This window comes from Polistes fuscatus, unplaced genomic scaffold (assembly GCF_010416935.1).
Source record: "Polistes fuscatus isolate 324 unplaced genomic scaffold, CU_Pfus_HIC Scaffold23, whole genome shotgun sequence".
NCBI lineage: Eukaryota > Metazoa > Arthropoda > Insecta > Hymenoptera > Vespidae > Polistes > Polistes fuscatus.
Window position 1 is genome coordinate 1,975,782 of NW_025113100.1, and position 19,601 is coordinate 1,995,382.

The 19,601-nt window shown below is 37.5% G+C and overlaps 1 protein-coding gene across 1 annotated transcript in view; it reads left to right on the forward strand.

Annotated features, from left to right (window-relative positions):
- The window catches only part of LOC122518144, a 55,626-nt gene that overhangs the window by 32,270 nt on the left and 3,755 nt on the right, over positions 1 to 19,601 (forward strand). Inside the window, exons 3-12 of the mRNA XM_043636883.1 lie at positions 6,659 to 6,808; positions 8,908 to 9,102; positions 10,926 to 11,011; positions 12,494 to 12,690; positions 13,129 to 13,246; positions 13,324 to 13,563; positions 15,357 to 15,514; positions 17,607 to 17,722; positions 17,850 to 18,060; positions 18,131 to 18,592. Of these exons, the coding sequence (XP_043492818.1) occupies positions 6,659 to 6,808; positions 8,908 to 9,102; positions 10,926 to 11,011; positions 12,494 to 12,690; positions 13,129 to 13,246; positions 13,324 to 13,563; positions 15,357 to 15,514; positions 17,607 to 17,722; positions 17,850 to 18,060; positions 18,131 to 18,592 (1,933 nt within the window). The remainder of the gene's footprint in view (positions 1 to 6,658; positions 6,809 to 8,907; positions 9,103 to 10,925; positions 11,012 to 12,493; positions 12,691 to 13,128; positions 13,247 to 13,323; positions 13,564 to 15,356; positions 15,515 to 17,606; positions 17,723 to 17,849; positions 18,061 to 18,130; positions 18,593 to 19,601) is intronic.

The window sequence follows — 19,601 nt, forward strand, 5'->3', positions numbered from 1 at the left end:
TCAGATACTCAAGGTACCGATATTAATTCGCGAAACACGCGTATCTCGAGAAAAGAGAACTCTTACCGACCACGCAAACGTACACGACGACTGATCATTCGCAAAGTTTCCTTTATACAGAGAATGCAACAATGCTCGTGTAATAATGATTTGTACCAAAGATCAAAAGCTTTCGGATAGAAGCTAAAGGAAGAAGGAGAAAGAAAAGTACGGAATAAAAATAAATCAAAATCAAATGAACGAGAGACAATGAAAGAAGAGAGAATCAAATATTTCGATATAATGCACTAGCATATATGGATAAAATTGTATCCTCTTGTTACCGTTATGATATAAACAGCATACATTTTTTTCTAACGAAAAGTGCATCCTATTGTGCTTTAAGGATATATGTTTTGACTCGAGAATCGAAGAAAAGCTATTCTTCTCTAGCTGATTATAAATTTGAAAGAGAATACGTTATTGTACGATGCAGTAGTTCTGTCAAATTCTATTTTCTATTTTTAATTATGCGTATTGACAAAGAGGAGGAAAATAAAATGTAAAATTCTTAGAAAATATTACTACAATATAAGAGAAGAACCACTGGCACAAAGGAGGAAGAAAAAAGACCGTATCGTGACCGTTTCAATTCGTTCGAATTTGCTTCGCTTTTTCCGGCAACTCTTATACAGCTTTCTCAGTCCGTACTTTTCTTTTCGAACCGGTTTTCGACGAAGGAAAGAAAAGAGAGAGATAGATGGCTGTCGGATGATAAGAAAAGGATAAGATTTTTCTGAAGCTTGCTTACTTTGTTCGCAAAGAAAAAATGAAAATACGCGGTGGTACTGTGTAACGATTTTAAGTTAAGAAAATCTACCCATCACTTTTTATATGAAAATACGAGCCTCTGCTATATCACAAAAGAGAATACGAAATTATTTTCTCCCCTCTTTGCATTCGGTTATTTCATTAACTACCACTTTGCGAAATTCTTTGCAGTAGACAGAAATTTGAAAAATATTTTGCGCGAAGTAATATTTATAGCGATTAAAAAATATCGAAAAATGAATAAAATCGAAACATTATTTCTCGCACGAAAAGCGTTTGGTAAGTTTGAAGAAGCATAATTCTCGAGCAGAAATATCAAATCTATCTTCTCGTTTAACGTACCGAAATGGTTTTACGTCTGGCATACATACCAGTAGTACGTGAGACGACTAATCTTCTATAAGTACGAACAGAGTCGGAGAGAAGAACAATTAAAATTCGTCAGTGCTCTTGCGTAACTCGTATTAATTTACATTGGTAATATGTTTAAAAAATAATGATTAATTTGAGGGTAGATTTACTTGTTTGCAGAATTATTCGAAAGAATCATGTTGCTAAAGTGTTTTGAATTTGTTCTTTATATTCCATCCAATATCGTCGGACTAGAAACGGAAAGAGAGTGTATTTCGTTGGAAACGTAAGAAACGGAATGCTCGAGAACGACGAAGACGTTGGAAAAGAGGACAAAAAATTGTAGGGGTTGTCGTCTAGAGTGAGAATAAGGGTGTGCAAGCGAGTCCGCGAGTTTGCGAGGCAGAAACGGTGCAAATCGCTCGAAGCAGGAATGCGAAATACGGATGGTGACTGCGAAATGGCGTTGCACCGTTGCACCGTTGCACCGTATCACCGCTTCGCCATTTTGTCGGCATCGCTGACGTTCCCCAGCAGCACCACCCCCATCGCCACCCCCATCGCCACCCCCATCACCACCGCGTTCTCGATTTCCCCGGCACGGCTGGCTCGTAAAAAGCGGACGACACGACTTCGCACTTTGCTCGTTCGAACCTTCGCGTCGTCGTCGCCGCGTCGTCGGGTCACGATCTCTCGGAAAAATGGCCACCGAACGGCAAGAGGAAGCAAATCGCGCTCGCGATATTTGCCGACGAACCTAATCGATATCTCGCCCCGATGCCATTACAATTGCTTTCGTCTAAATATTTTGATATATAAAAGCGGAACGCGACGTTTCCTTGGCGTATATGACTCTCGCAAACATAATTGAGAGAAAGAGAAGTGCGTTTGTGCTTTAAAAAACAATGCTCCTGTTTATTTTACAATAATACCTGCTACTCCATTTGCTCGTTTTCCAATCTCTTCGAACTTTATCCCGTAATAATGATGCTAATCCGCGCAGAGTCAAGTTTTATAATATCTTTTAACAAGGCTATAATACGAAAACTCGCGCAGTTATAATTTTCGAAACATAATAGGTACTTATCGGTATTGTAAAACATATCTTCGAAACGTCACAAAGATAATTAATCCGACGCTTACAGTTCATTCGAAAGGATTTTACTCAGTGAGTATTAGAACTTAAAACGAAAATTTACGACTTTTTCATTCGTTTAAACGCGAACGCGAAAATTCATTGCGAACGGCTAATAAATCGTCGACGACGTCATACGTTCGATCGTGATCAAAAAAAGAAAAAATGGATAAAGAAGAAAGAAATAAAAAAAAACAAAAAAACAAAAAGGAGAGACAGGGAGAGAGAGACAAAACAGTTTCGGTCGAGTACAAAACTCGAGTGGAAATTGAAAAAGTATCACGTCGAATTGATAAAACTGAGAGAATTCACGAGGACGTGTCGTTCTCCACCTATGCTTTCGGCCGATTTTTTTTTATGTTTTTTTATCTTTTTTTTTCTTTCTTGTTTTCCGTTAATATTACGTGCCTTCATGGCAGGTTCATCAAATTCGACAGGGCTTGGTGCGCTACTGAGCCAATAAATTTTACCGAAAGCAATATCTAAAAATGTACAAATTACAATATATTGCAATTATACGAAATTACGAACGTACGAAATCTGATACGATCGAATCGAATATAAATTCCAAAGAATGCGTACATCTATGCGAAAAAAATCGTTTATAGCAAATTATCGAAAATCGAAACTTTTTTCTACAGGAATCTTCTTCTATTTTATTCGTATTCTCCATCAGAATGATAGATTTCTTTTTCTCTCTATAGTTGATATAATAATTATCATTCTAGTATAAAATAATGTTATATTGTTATATGTATTAGGATAGGAGATTAAATGAATTAGTTTCTTGATCGATAAATGTAACATTTGTAATATTAACAATAGGTATATACAGAAACACATTAAACTTTCGTTAGGGGTTGAAAATTAGGGGTAAGTTGTTTGAAATAAAAGTAGTAAAACGATACACCTAACGCCATCTAAATCGTAGCTTTGAAAACACTCTCGGCATAAAATTTCGGACGATGTTCCAAAGATAGCAGCACCCTGATCAAATTTGGAACTTCCTTTTAAGAGATTATTCTCCTTCGAGGAAGAGGAATCGTATTAAAAACGTTTGGCACGTTCAACAATGTGTCAAATACTTGGAAAATAGCCAAGCAACGTTTTTTCTTTCCGTTTTACGTCTTTCCATCCTGATATTCGTTTTTAAACGAATGGAACTATAATATTTGAACTATAATATTTGAACTTTTCCACAATTCAATTTATCATTATACTTATTTGAATTTGCAAAAATAATTATGAAAATATTTGACGTGTCTACCAATATATTTGCTTCGTCTATAATATATAAAAATATTCCGTACTTTGTCTCTTATTTTATTACGTTCATTTATTCGATTTTATTTCACTTGATCTTTTTAGATGCATATTCCGCATTATTTATCATTTGTTCGAAAACCGATCGGAAAAACTGAGGAAGCAAGAAAAAAAGAAAACCACGCTTTCTTCCATTTATTAGGGATACAGATTAGGTTGTCGTCGAGTGATTTATACTATCGGTTTCCTACTCCAGAAAACAGTCTGCGACCAGCACGACATGAAAATACCTACCTACGGCCATGATTCTCGATACATCAATTTTATGCAGAACGCACCGATTTGCCTTTCAATTTTCATGCAAATTTCTCGATTGGTCGTCCGTAAAGGTCTATGTCCTTCTTGCCCTAGATACCATCTACCACCCTCCCTCCCTCCCTCTCTCCTGTTTCACCATCTATCTTTTCCATTTTTAAAATGAACTTTTTAAATTTCTTACATCTCATATCGTAGTCTTTAAATTATTTTTCATTTTATATATCATCTAACGTTTACCATAGAATAAGATTTGTTAACGTTCATTCTTGCTCTTTTTTCTTCTTATTACTACTTGCCTCTCGTTGCAATTCTCGAAGAAGAATTTTTCTTTTCTCCCCCTTTTCGTTTCTATTGGCGATCTAACTAAATTGATGCGACATCAGCGTAACGGGTTCTCAATTTTGCGGGCAATATAAAAAGGAATGTTTTACGAGTACTTTCGATGAATCGATTGATCGATCAATTGATGGATCGAACGATGGCTTAGTCGAATAAAGCGACGGCGCTTGTATTCGCTTTATTAATTAATTTTTTTAAATCTCGAAAATAAATTGGAGAAAAAAGATTTGCAATTTAGTTCGCGACGTTTTTCATATTCGCAAAATATCATAATAACAAAAACATTGACACATTTTATTTTCCTTCGTGATCTGGTAAAATCGAAGAAGAGAAAACATTTCAATCAAATGATATATCAATGAAACGCGATTTCTTTCTTTGCCATTTCAATTTGAAATCTCCTACTATGCTATTTTCGCGCACACGCGTGCACACGCGAATGCACGAATCTCGGAAAGAGAGATTATTTTGATGAAAAATAAAATATTAAAAAAAAAGAGATAAGAAGAGTAAAGTCAAGAGGTCATCGATATCGGCTCACGTTCGATTCGTTATACTCTCTCACCCTCCGTGATTTGATTTTAGAGGCGAAAGAAGGGCGTAGAATTTTCCTCTACAAACGGTGAGAGAACTTTCCCTTTTCGTGGTTCAATCCCAAATAGGAATATGGTGGTACACGCTCGATGGCTGCCGTCGCTGATAATTGAAACCGTAAATTAAACCTTCGGGATAAGCTTCGCGAGTAAATGAGTTTTTAGATCTCTCCTCCTACCATATCCTTTCTCTTCCTTTTTCCGTTTGTTTCTACTTTTCGATATATTTGTTCAAATGAAACCCGTGATTAAGCGATCACACGGTGATCCAGAGTATCTTTTCCAATTGACACAGTTAATGCGTGTACACGAGAAAAGTAAAGTAGCAAAGCCAACGATTTCTCTCGCTTTGTCATTTTTCATCAAATGGATTAGATCGAGATTGCGCTCTGTCTATTTAACAAATATTTCATAGACGTATATCAAACGTACGATATATCATTCGTTAAAAGTACTATATTCCAAATGATTTCTATATGAAAAAGAGAGCATAAGCTCGCGCGCGTTTCAAATTGTTGACAGAAAAATATCGTAGGAGATAAGACTAGGAACTAGGAAGAGAGAAATAATATTCGTACGTGCTTTTGCTCTTTCCGAAAAGATATTAAAATTTCGTAATATTTCGTGGCTTGAAATAACGCACTCTCCAGGAGTAAGTAATTTTATAATATCGAAATACCTCAATGTACAGCATTCTCAGTGGATTCCGACGTGTGTCTCATTCGTCGACTCGGTTAACATCGATGCGACATTCAATTTCCATGCGCGCTCGCTCCAACATATCACGAGTGACAGTCGCAATGTTCTCACGACGGTAAAACGCTCGAAACATTTGTTCGCGTCTATCCTGTATCTTCTTGCTTTCAAGGGAAGAAGACAAAAATAAAGAAGACTACGTTCTACGATTCATTTTGACCCACTACAATTCATACGCGTAGGGACGAATGCGTGCGCGAATCGATACGCACGCGTTTAAATTCATTTTAAATTCATTTTAAATTCATTACAAATCCATTTAAAATCCATTTCACGTGAATTCGTTTAGCGATCGTTATTCGAATGCGTTCATCGAGTTTTGTCATTAAATATTTCTTACAATATTGCTATTGGTTTTCATATTATATTTTTATATAGAAAATCTGGTCGAACGCAATTTGGTCAAATTTGACGACGTCGCGTTAAAGCTCTTCGCGATCAAATGCAAAAAATACAAGAAATTTAAACGATTCTAAGAGTCATTCGATTATAGTTCGTCGTTACCGATTAAAAGTTCGCTGGAACAGCCGTTTTACATCGTTGATCTCCCCTGACAAACTAGAAAATGCGATCGAATGAAACGGATTCAACGATAAATTAAACAGCCAAAGTCCACGGCGTTCTAATTTGCAGATCGTATTCCAAAAAGAAAACTTTGTCGTACTCCGGACGGGATTGGAAGAATTTATAGTTACTCTAATATCGAAAACTCTGAATAGTTTGCGAGCCGACCGATATGGATATAAATTTTCTAACTGACCCGAACCAACGTGCTCCCGGTACCACAGCCAAACTACGGTGATAATTTTTCGTCTGACGTAAATCAAAGTAACTCGTAAAAAACGACACGACCTATCGTAATGGCACGCACATATGCGCCAGGTATATTATATACGTCAACCATATTCGTATAATTCGTCAAATATTTAACAACGCTATTTCTAGTTTTGACCCGAATCGCGATACATCGTTGTTAAGACTGTCGTCGCCTCGTCAGACATTTTTCTATTAATTAACGAATCTTTTTATTTTCATTAAAATATCATCTCCGACGAGAAAAATTCAACGTTTCTTTTCCTTTTTATTTTCCCAGGACAGAGGAATTTAAAGAAATATCCCGTGATGGTGTTTATACACGGCGAAAGTTACAAATGGAACAGCGGTAATCCATACGATGGCACCATCCTAGCTGCTTACGGAAACGTCGTTTTCGTCACCATCAATTTTCGCCTTGGCATTTTAGGTGAGTCAGATTCTTTCCCTACGAATATCTATACGTAGATATTGTATAAAACATTTGTATATGGCTTTATTATGTTACATCTATATTTATTTTAATTTAGGTATGCGTTTCTCCAAATTTGCATACGATAGATATGCTTTTACACGATTGCTGGCATTACGCATGCACACAACATGTATATATTTACACGTATCTAGATATAGATATGTCATAAAAAATGTATATTATATATGCGCGCATTTAAAAATCCGGATTTAATGTGGAGCGTGCATTAAGCGCACGTGTTTTGCATTTCTACTTTGCTATAAATTGTAAAACCGTCGAGTCGATTCGAAGGATATTTTTCTCTTTTTCTCTTTTTCTCTACTCTTCGACGTCGTATCGCGTTTCGACCCTGACAAAAAAATCAATGGATTCTATTTACGAAGATCGTCGAGGATATTCGAATTTTTACCAGACCAAAGGCACAACCTGTTCCAATTCGAATTCACGGAATCCCATCGGACTGTGTGCGGAGACATTCAACACGGAATCTGGACTTCTGCTTCGTTAACATTCACGCTTCGCTGTTTCGGTCTTTGATTCTTAATACGCGACTCTTTTTTATTTTCGTTATTTGTTACTATTGTTGAACGTGACCGAGTTGCATGGTCAATCCGACAAAGAGTAAGGAAAAGCAAAAACAAACAAATTCAAACTATGCTTTCAATGGATTAGATAAACGATACTATTTCCAATTTGTCTAAAGTTCGATTCTTTCATCCCTCAAATTAACTCGCTTTATCTTTCGCGCCGAGTTCTTTTTGACTAACTAATGAAAAAAAGAAAAAAAGAAAAAAAGAAATCTAGTAGATAGAAGCGCGAGATGAAAATGACGAAGTACGTAGCTTAATCAAACTAACGAAAGGTTAAAGAGCCTCCTTTCCTGTTAGTTAGTCCGAAACGCGGAACTGGCTCTTATACCATAACGCTTCTGTTCTTTTCTTCCACCACGCTGAACTCGAGGAGCATATTTTTTCCCATGTTTTGCGAAGGGGCCAAGTTATCCGTGAGCTTCTATCCTTCGCCTTTTTCCTTCATTCTTTCTTTCTTTCCTTCTTTCTCTTTTACTCGAGCAAAGCAGACCACCTAAAGCGGAGTTACTAAGCGCTTCTCCGGCACTTTAACCTAATTTATGATTATGGTTTCGGACTCGTCTTTCTTTTCTCTCCATCTCTCTCTCTCTCTCTCTCTCGCGCACGCTCATTTCTCTTTTTATCTTTATATCTTTTCTCCTCTCTCGCTATTACGCTCTTTTTTCTACTTCGACCACTCCACTTACCAGCTAGGCTGTACGTTCGTTCATTCTCTATTGCAACGTTCGTCCATTTGTATCGTGCTCCTACTTTTGTTATACTTTCCACAAGGAAAGGTCAGTCGAAAGGTTCCCTTTGTAAAACGCAACTTTCTTCTATACTTACGTTACTATATACTCGTTCTTTGCGAACTTGGAATAACGTAAACACCGAGATGCAAGTCTCGGTAAACTCAATGAACTTTACTCTTGCATCTATCAGCATTTTTTCTTTTCCTTTCTTCAAGGCTTCCGCTACCTTATTTCTTACTTCCAAATTTTTCAAAGTCTCCTTTCTCCGTGGATGATAGATAGCGTTCACTATTTCTACGCTGTAGACCATGACGTTCTTTTACGGGGATATAGCGACCAATTGCAGGAAGATTTTCAAAGAGAGAGAGAGAAGAGAAAAAAGAGAATGAGAGAGAAACTAGGATTTATTATAATAGAGTTAGAATTTGTGAAAATATACAAAAATATATACACCTAAGTATAAAATGTGTCAGGGACGGAACTGCAATACCGCAAAATCCCTCAAAGCTAAGAGGTCCAAACTTTTGCATTTATTATTTAAATTAGATTAAAAATGCACTGGCAAAAACAAATATCGACGGACAAAATTATTACATGTTCAAACTATAACTATATAACCATAGAAACGTGGTTCGCGTTAAAGAGAACAACGCAGACGCGTCGAAAAATAAACGACGAAAAATTGACTCGCTCGATGTAACTGGATAAAGAAAAGAAAGTGATTTTCCCGTAGGTTTCCTAAGACCAGGTATAAGGGACGACGCGGCGAGTAATTTTGGATTACTGGATCAAATAGCAGCGCTTTTATGGCTCCAAGAAAATATTGCTGCCTTCGGTGGAGATCCCGACATTGTGACCTTAGTTGGCCACGGTACCGGTGCTATTTTTGCTAATTTACTTCTCCTCAGTCCGGTTGCAAACAACGAAGGTACGACTACTTTTTTAATTTCAATAAAAAGTACTAATGTAAAAACCAAAAAAGCCAAGATGTAATCATTTTAATTGTGAACATTTTGTAAGCGTTTACTCTTTCAGTAAATATTTTTCTTTCCGAAGGACTTCGCTATATTTCATGCTAAATTGAGAATCCGAAAAACTTGGAGTCTAACCAAGGAATCCATATCTTTTCGTAGTTAGGTATTTTATATCTACGTTGCAAAAGCGTATTCGGAGTTCAACAAGAGTGAAATTATCCTGTACGCCCTTAAAACGTTTCCGTATTTCAAAAATATATTAAAGTACTTAGACTTTGGAAAAACAACTCCATCCCTTTCTGTATGCCCCTAACGTGTATACAAACCAGTACATACTGTGCTCTCGAATTGGTGTCGTTCAACGAGAAACTAATCCCCTCTAGGTAAATTCCAGGAAAACTCGTTAAAAGAACTTCCAGTTTGTGGAGTCACGTAGAAAAAAATTTCATATAAACCTGGAGCGTCGAATTTTTCCATGTCGCGTAAACTTTCTCCCAAGGAAGAATTTGGCGTCGTCGGCAAACTAAATAAATTAGAAACACAACTAGCAATGATACTTGATCACGTCTTACATAGATATATGTTAACGATATAATTCCAAAAAATGCAAAGTTCTAAGTCAAAATAAAATTGGAATATATTTTGCTCGAATGGGAGAAAGTGTATTGAAAAATAATAACGTTATCGACGAGAAATATATAGGTGTAAATAAAGTTGGCCTCAACTCCGGTAGACGACGATGGTAGAAGAATAGAAGGACGTGTTGGAGAAGTTGATGTTAAAGTTGGCCAGTTTCACGAGATCGAAGTTTGTTGAAAGGGGGTGTTAGAATGGCGGGATGAAAGGTGGGAAGGTGGGAAGGTGGGAAGGAAGGCGGAGAGAAGGCTGGAGAAGATAGGTTTGAGAGAGGATGAGAAGGATAGAGAATCGTTTCGTGAATTAATCTCGTAGATCGTGGACGGCGTGAACCGGTGAACCGGCACACACGCGTGCATACGTATTACAGGGAGAAACTAGGAGAGTAACTAGGAAGGGCACAGCTCGTAGCACAGCTTGGTCGTACGTGTTACGGTCTAAACGTTCCTCGCATGAACGCGTTCGTCGATCCTGTGGTCGTCTCTCTCCTACCACCATCTCCTACCACCATCTCCGTACCCATCACCCAACCCACAACGCTGCAAACTCCATGGCGAACATAAGTACTTACTTTGCGAACAGTACAGACAAGATTCCACTATTTTTCATACTCGAAAAATCGATAATCGAGAAAGTTTTTTTTCCTTTGCTACCCTTGACACATCACCACGATCGACCGATTCAACCCCTAGCTTCGGTTAATAATTATGGATATACGTATACCACGGTTTTTTCTAGTCGTTTTTTCTCGAGTAAGGATTTTAATGAGTGGGTACTCCACGACCAGGATTAATTCCCTAAATTCAGAGAACTTGCGAGAGACTTTTTAATGAAACTTTGAAACTTACGGTTTGGAGAAACTAAGGTGAATCCTTTCTAGCAGTAGAAAAACTATAGTTAGGACCACGTTCGTATAGAAACACCTGAGAGAAAAAGTAGATTGCGATTTTTCATCCTAACCCTTGTTTGTAATTTTCCACCTCGAGGTCGGAAGAGAAAAAAGTAAGTAAGGAAGAGAAAGATGATTTTCGGCTTCTTTTCCTCTCTTCCTCTCTTTCGTTTTCACTTTCTTCATACTTTTTTTCAACACAGCGAGCAAGCAGAAAAGTTATTAATCGTTCCTGTCTCTTATAACATTCAGGTCTGTTCAAGCGAGCCATTCTGATGTCCGGTTCGGCATTGAGTGCTGACGCCATCGGCAAGGCGCCGCTGCAAATTACCAAGCAGGTAAGAAGATATTCTAGTTTCATCGATCAATTTCCAATGGAAGATGGATTTTTACGCGAAAGAAAGAGAGAAAGAACTTATCGCGTTAAATACAAATTTCTCTTTTTCCATTATACCTTTCGGAAGACCGCGTGTAAAATCCGATCGATTTTTCGATCGGTTTTATTTCCGAAACTCATTATACATAGAATTCTCCTGTTGCGTTATATCATCGGTTAAATGAATTCGAATTATTTTATATGCCATTAGTAGTAATTAATTTACTACGTACATTATAAGGAATATGTGCTAGATACAATGAAATGGCTAATTCGCTTTTATTTCAATTGAATTTCAATGAAATCGACTATTATTGTTTAAATACCTATTAAATTCGTAGATCAATACGAACGATATTTTCAATGTCTATGCTGCATTAACGACCGTTTCAAAATTTACAGTTAATTACGTTTATTGCCCCTTCGATAAATGCTTTTTTCTCTTATGGTATTATTTTAATTCGCAAATGGAAGAAAACGAATAATCCTCGCCATTATATCGTTGTAATATTAGACAGAGAGTGAATGGTTTATTAGATTAAAGGAACGAAAAGGTGTCCTTAGTAAAATCCGCGAAATTTTGTGTAGCGTAGGGGGTCGTAGGAAGGGGTAGGGGTAGGGGTAGGGAGACAAGAACCGAGTTCGCTCGAAGGCCCGCTAAAGGTTTTCCATCGCCTTTGATCCCGTCGTCGTCAAAGGGATGAGAGGATTTAGGAAGTCTCTTACGTATCTCGAACGCGAAATTAAACGCATCGGTGCAACACGGGTCGACGCCTTTGCGTTTCCACCGTCTTTACTCTTCGAGCTTTCTCCTCGCCTCTTTCTCTCATTGTGTCTCTTATATCTTTACAAACACTGCAACATTAGAAGTAAAAGTTTTATAGAAAGTTCGCGTAGAGGGAAAATAGGAAATAGGACATATTCTGCGAGTGTTATAGACTTTCTTATTTTTTTTCTTCCGGTTTAAAAATGCAATTTGTCAAAACTATTTTTTTCAATCGAATTAATTTATTCGTATTCATTATGTTAAGAAATTATTTAAAGCTCTCGAATGATCGATCCAAATGACTCGACGTTTATTACATATATAGCTCCGGTAATTTATAAAAACGATTAAATACATTTAATTAGTAAATGAATGGCCAAATGATTTATTAGAGTTTCATTTGCATCACAAATTTCCCGTGAAAATACGAATACGAATAGGAATACGAATAGGAATACTAATGCAAGCCATTCTTCCATTGCATCGGACAAAGAAACGTTAAGAGAATAAACTGGTGTCACGATCTAAATTCCGGTAAGCGACAGAGAGAGAGAGAGAGGGAGAGAAAAAAGGAAAAACAGAAAAACAATGATCGTTTATCGTTGCGAGAGCGCCGAGATAGGTCAGGAATGTTCATTGCTGTTCGGGGGAAATTGCAGGAATCGTTTCCTTTCGCAGGTGGCGATAGCTTTGAATTGTCCAACGACGAACGACAGCGATTTGGCGCATTGTCTGCGCTTTCAAGATGTCGAAGCGCTTCTCAACGTGAAGATTCACAAGCCGCGATACGTGCCGGCGTTCGCACCTCTCGTTGACAAAGCTGTTATACCGAATAAACCTATTAACCTCATGGAAGACGCGCAACTTTTCGGCAGGTAAGTTATTTTATTTTACATTGGTTTGATTCGTAAATAATAAGCGGCGTTACAAAGTAACAAACTTCCTTACTTCTAGCGTCACTTATTTACGAATCAGCTGAATCCGTTAAATCTATGAAAATATATTGAAAATATTTGGAGAATATATAGAAAATATTTGATGTATATATTCTCTAGGCGGCGAGTAGAGGAGATAAAATATACAAAACGATATTGGTAGCGTTTCTCTCGCCTAGTCTCAGTCGCATGCTTTTAAGAGCAACCACCTTTTACCACGGCATTACGTACTACCGCGTATTATTGCGGCAAGTGGGTACGCGCACTAGATTAATCCTTTTCGCCGCTTAAACGTGCGAAGCAAGCACGCTTTGAATATATCTCGCGTATATTCGTGCAAAATATCTCTAATACGTCCACTTGTAAATACTTGCGCAGATATGACTTAATGTACGGCATTACCGAGTCAGAAAAATTTCACATTCTATCGCAAACTGCCTTACAACACGGTTTGTTCGATAATCAACGCGATGAGATCCTTCGAGATCATGCCAAGGTAAGAATCATCCTTCACAGATCTAAATGAACAATTTCACTCGGAAAAATAATAACGATATCTAATCAATTTCACAGGCTACGCACGAGCTGGAACCCGAGCTCGTCCTATCGAAGATCCTCGAACACTATGGAGAGTTTTATGGCGAATTTACAGACGACTACGCGACGAAGAATAGGGACATGGTCCTAGAAGCACTTTCTGACAGCGGTACTGTCGCACCTTTGATAATGACCGCCAATTTACATTCTAGAGCAAACCCGAATAGCTACATGTACGTCTTCTCTCATCCGAAGGCTATGCAAGATTACTCCGGCGTAAGTTACTCCTTACCTTGACGTTGATAAATCGACTACTCCTTGGACTTACACGAATATGTTAATTAATTTCGAAGAGCGTTGAAAATGAAAATCGATTTCAAGTAATCATTGCTCGTATCGCGTGTCCACATTTTAATGTAAACTAAAGAAAATGAAAAGAAAAGAAAAGAAAATAATGAAATAACGTAACATGTCGTTTTATCTACGGATAATCGATAAAAATACGATCGCGGAATTTCCTTTATCCGACTCTCCGTCTCGCACTTTGAAATTTATCATTCGATGGTTTAACAATAGTCATTATGTTCGTAAACTGAAGAAACGAAAATCACGAGCACGAACTATGAGTCTGTTTGGGTTAAGGCCAACTGTTCTTGTGACTTCTATTAGACAGAGACTAAATTGGCTGAAACGTCGAACTGTTTTCAAGTAGAATTAAAGTTTCATTCTCCGATTGGATCTGGTCCTTTATTTTCCAAATTATCCAGCACTCTCGACTCGGTGTCGATGTAGGTGCACTTAACCGACCCTTGATCGTATCGTTGATCAGCATAAAGGTCTCTTTAAGCTCGTAGACGCTTGTGAAATCACCGGAGCGTTACAAATTTGTGTTGCGTTATGGCGTTGGATAGAGATGTTTAAGAACCGTTAAAGCGATCCTTTTATTTTTGTCAAATCAATTTGCTTTTTCAATTAGACATTACAAAATATCACGCATTTCAAATTTTTCTTGTTTGTTTGAATAATTTTCGAAGAAAAAAGAAACAAAAATATTTTCTATACTCGGATTAAATATAATATACACTCTGTATCGGTCAATAATCGTAATATTTATTCAACTCGCGTTCGCGTATTGGGATTAAATAAACGAAAAAATAAAAAAACGAATAACAGAAAAGCCACTTTCGCCCTCCAAAAAAGAGGATATCGTTATGAGAGTCGTATTGTGCAATGGAAAATGGTATTATAGGACGATATCACAGGCAAATACCTATGGCAAATACGGTAAATATTACGTATTCGGTTACCGCTGTTGCCTCTTCGACACGGATATTTGCATCGTATGGGCGTATCGTGCACCATAAATATGGGGAATTCCATTTCCAAGTTCAATGACGTAGTCGTTGTATCGTTACGGTAAAGTCGCAAATTCTCGAACGCACTGATCGAAGTATGAGACGCGCGCACGCGTCTACCCCCACGTATTCTATACGTTTTCCTGTAATACCAAGAGCTAGACGGAAAAAGAAAGAAGGATATGACAGAAAAAACCGACAGGAATCGGATTGGCGCGCGTGAAAAATGTCTCTAGCGTGGATTCGTATACCGGGTGTTTCATTTCTCAATGAATCTAGTCGAAAAATCAATACTTTCATATGCATTATACTTGGAGAGTAAATTTCACGATATTCTTAAGTGGAGGATAAGGATCATTTAGAATTGAACCAAATGTAATTTGGAAGAGAGCTTACAAAATGAACATCCAAATAAATAAAATTAACTAAAATTGACACTTTGTTCGTACGTATGTAGATAGAGGAGAAGCAAACGCTAGAGATAAGGCTGCTAATTTAAATATTCTCAAGCTTGGTGGTGTGCGATGGCTCGGCCGGATGATTATTTCTGATTTCTCTCATGTACTATACTCTCTCTCTCTCTTGGTGATGTTATTCGAAGCTTGTATAATTATCGGCGACGCCGTTGAATGGGATATCACGAGGATAGGGGGTGCGGGGGTGGAACAAAAACCGGGACATATCGATCGATATCGTCGCTTCGTTATTTTACAGCAACAACGACAACAGACGATACACGGCGAAGAGCTGTCCTATGTGCTCGGCGTTCCACTCGATGGGAGCAAGTACGACTTGCGTACTCGATACAACATCGGCGAGACATTGTTTTCCGAGGCCATGATGAATTGGTGGTGCAGTTTTGCATACATTGGGTAAGCTTGATCGTTTCTATTCGAAAATTATGCAATTAGTTTCATATTTTTCAGTCCGAAGCCGCTTCTTTCATCCTCGACGCTTCCTAACGTTCCGATAATAAAAATACAAAAACTTGTGAAACGTTTTTGCGGTTGTTTTACACGTAGATCTAAAATATTTACACGTACCATATTTCAGAGTAGAAGGATACATAGAGGGTGCTTTAAAATGCACTTTAGATGTATACCCGCAAAAATGTTTCCGAGCTCTTTTTTAAACGGTGATAGTATATAAAATGTCAATACATTGATATTATAGGTAAACGAAAATGAAATTTATTTTCGATGACGCGCTTGTTAAATTGTTAACAGTCCGCCAATTCGTATCGTTACTAAATAACAATTTCATACGTGTCTATTCGAGGAGCCTAAAATTTTCCCTCAAAATAACTCGGTTGTACCTTTTTTATGACGATGCACTTTAACGCTCTCCATTCCAGGGTTCATAATCGTACTAGAGTGGCCGCTAACAAAAGTCTCTTCGTTGCAGACATGTCAGTGATAATTTACACTCTCCAACAAGGAAAATGACCACGAAATAAAATGAAATCAACGTATACGTTGTTGCGTTACGTGTATTATTATATAGATATAAACATGCGTCGAACGTTTATTGCTCGCTTGTAAGTAGTATTAGCACGCCTATTTCAGCTAGTGGCAGCCTGGAAAATTGCTTTACGAGGAAAACGAGAGAGAAACAGGAGGAAGGCTGTTTAGAAAGGTGGTGGAAAGCTTTAGCGGCACTTTCCAAACGGCTTTCGGCTGGACCGAAACGATTTTCAAAGCGAATCTAAGGCGACGCTCCTGTTTTACCCGTTTTACGTTCTACGAAAATCCGCTTTCGACGAAGAGTGGAATGTCGAGAAAAGCCGACCGTTTCACGGAGCTTTCTCGAATTATAAAACACGATTTTCAATTAACTCTAGTACGCCTGAATATTTATACGTTTACTGCTCGAAACGAAATGGTAATGATAATCTGCTCGAGCTGTCTTTCCTACTGACATCGAGTCAAAATTTCTAACGTGGATAATAGTTGGAACAAAAATCACACATATATTTATGCATTTAATCCGATATCATTATGATTTTACGTTCAATCTCAAGTTCAATATATAATAAGATCAAAATTATAAGAAAATAAATGAGTGAGACAGAAATAGAGAGAAAAAGAAAAAAGAAATAATAAAATAAAAAATGATAGATCTCTCTCAATTCTCGTAGGGCAGAAATCTGATGAATCTATTCGAAACGTGAGAGAATTACGAATAAAGTTAGTTACCCGCGAGGTAAAGTTGATCCTATCTAATATCGTCCAAAGCAAATTACGTCTCCTAAATCGTTAGACTTAGAGTTGATAAATCCGTAGATCCATCAGGAATGCATAATGATAAACTAGATCGGTAATACTGAAGAATGACTCTAAGGAGAGTGTTTCTGTCCTCGGATATTACATTCGCATCCCATTTTCCAACATTAATCGCAATCCGTCAGTCGTGCACTCTGTCCCAGCTCGTCGTTTGGGTTTCATCAGCATGGCTTCCTTCAAGCTCACCGCGTGAGAATAATTTTACTCGAGGAAGCTTGCACGAGGCGATGCTGAACTCTCGTCGCGATGCCTTCCATTTTTCGTCCTCGTTTACGGTTCTTGATTTGATCCCGCTCACTCTCCGAGTACTATCTATACACTGCCACGGAATATATATATATCCGGAGTAGATGCATATGCATCGCGATATGTTGTGGGATCATCTTCAACTGGGTCAATCCAATTAAGTGAAACAAAGCTGTTTAGTAGCTACGTTTGCAAACGAAAACCAAGTCGATTGTTACATATGTCCAGACAATCTCAATAAATACACTTGTAGCATTTATGCGTCTCTTCCACGATATACGATGTTTCTAACTAAACCAATGATACTTTAGTGCAATTAAATGCGTATTGTTAATTTCAATAAGAGTAAATAATATAAACTATTTGAAAATATTTCTCTACATATACATATATATGCACGTATATTATTTGTATGCACGGTGTATTTATAAAATAGGAACCCAAACGCAGCCAAGAGATATCCGTACTTGACTGACGGACTAAAGGAATGGGGACAGTACGAGCTTGATTGGTTGGAGTACAATTCAAGAAATCAAACTTACTTTAATTTAAGTAAGTATATCATGTTGGAATATATATATATATATGTGTGTGTGTGTATGTGTGTGTACCTATATATGTGTACGCAGAGTCGCCAGAGAGTCTTTGTTGACCACTATATGAAATTCTTTCGTCCTAGCTATACCGCCAAAGCTTGGCTCTCACTATCGTTCTGCTGAGATGCAATTCTGGAACGAGGATCTTCCCAACATGTTGAGGCATCCCAGCAAAGACATTCCGATGTTCAATCGACCAAAGGGTCCACGACCCCCTATACTCGACTTCGCTGATGGGATTGGTAAATACGCGAATGGAAGCTCCGACAAGAACTACGACATTTACGGTGCCTGGTCAGCGATTAACGATAATATTTTTATATTTTAACAAATTTTCTTATATTTATTATATAATATCGTAAAGTAATTTTGAGGAGAGACCACTGATACCTCTCTTTGCGACGACGAATCAGCCAAATCTTGACAGCACCACGTCCGAGTCAAGCTCTTTAAAAAGTTCCTCGGTTATAACGATAATGATCGGTTTCGGCGTGGTATTTCTGATAATCAACTTATCCGCTTTCTTATATTTATACTGGAAACGTCAAGCTACGAAAAAGAATGAAAAACCTCTAAAGAGACGTCTCAGTCAGAGAGACGAAACGTCAAAAAGACCGAAGACGGAAAAACAAGAAAATCATTACGGCGATCTTGGTTATAAAAGTGATAGCAAGCCGGATTTGAACGAGGTGATCAAAAGTGACAAAGCTTACGACAACAATTCCAACTTTGGCAGAAGATCTAAACTTTCTCGAGAAAATTCCAATTCTACTATCGATACCCATATTAAAGTTCGAGAGTGGATACAACAGGAAATTGTACACAGGTGAGAAAATACTTAACTGTTTCCTTTCGTTTGGTTAGATTTTTAAAGCTGGTAAAAATTACATTTGGAAATAAAGGATAAAATCGTAATCTTTTAATCCGTATTTCTCACAAAAAATAGAAAGTAAATCGATTTTGCATATTCGTTCATTACAACGAGCTCTAGTTTGAAACGTTCTGAGCATCGAATGGATTGGTCATCCAATTAGTGGACGTACTTATCGTTAGAGAGATTCCCCCTTTTGTGTTTCGAACGCTATTGTATATGTTTTCGCGATGTAAAATCGGGCTTTTTCCCATTTGATCGATACACTAGAGAATACGACGAATTGAACGGACTTCTTTATTTTTTTTGTTATATTCCTTCCTATCGAAATATCTTTCTTTTGAGTCTTTTTCGATCGATTCTATGAAACTCAATCGTGCCTATGAATATTGAACTTATCTCGACGGACATTTTCGTTAATCGACATTGTTGCTTCTCGCGATTCTCTTTTCCACCTTTTGTACGTCGACTTTGTCAAAGAGAGCTATCAAGAATTCCGATATCGAAAACTGTTTTTGCCATATTACCTCGAAAGAGAAAAACGAATGGGAGACAAATTTTAATCGCAAAAAATAATTCCCAAACGTGGATTTGAATTTATTTGTACGATATTAACGTTTCAATTAAGCTAAGCTCTTTCGTCGCTAGGTCATCGTTTAATTATCTTTAGTGGCAATCCCAATTAAAGTCTTATTTATTAAAAGCATCGTATATATTACGTCATCGCGGTGGCAAACTCGTGTTTTTCATTATCTTCTAAAAGTATGTACATTCAAAATTATTTAACGAGGGTAAGTACATTTCCGCTCGTTTTCCTTCCACGATTATTACTCGGCCTGAAGAAGTACGGATTCTCCATTACACGTCAATGAATAGAACTCGGGCTTTTCATTTTGTTTATACGAGATATTGTATATATGTATACGTATAGATACACATATATATATATATATATACTTTTGAA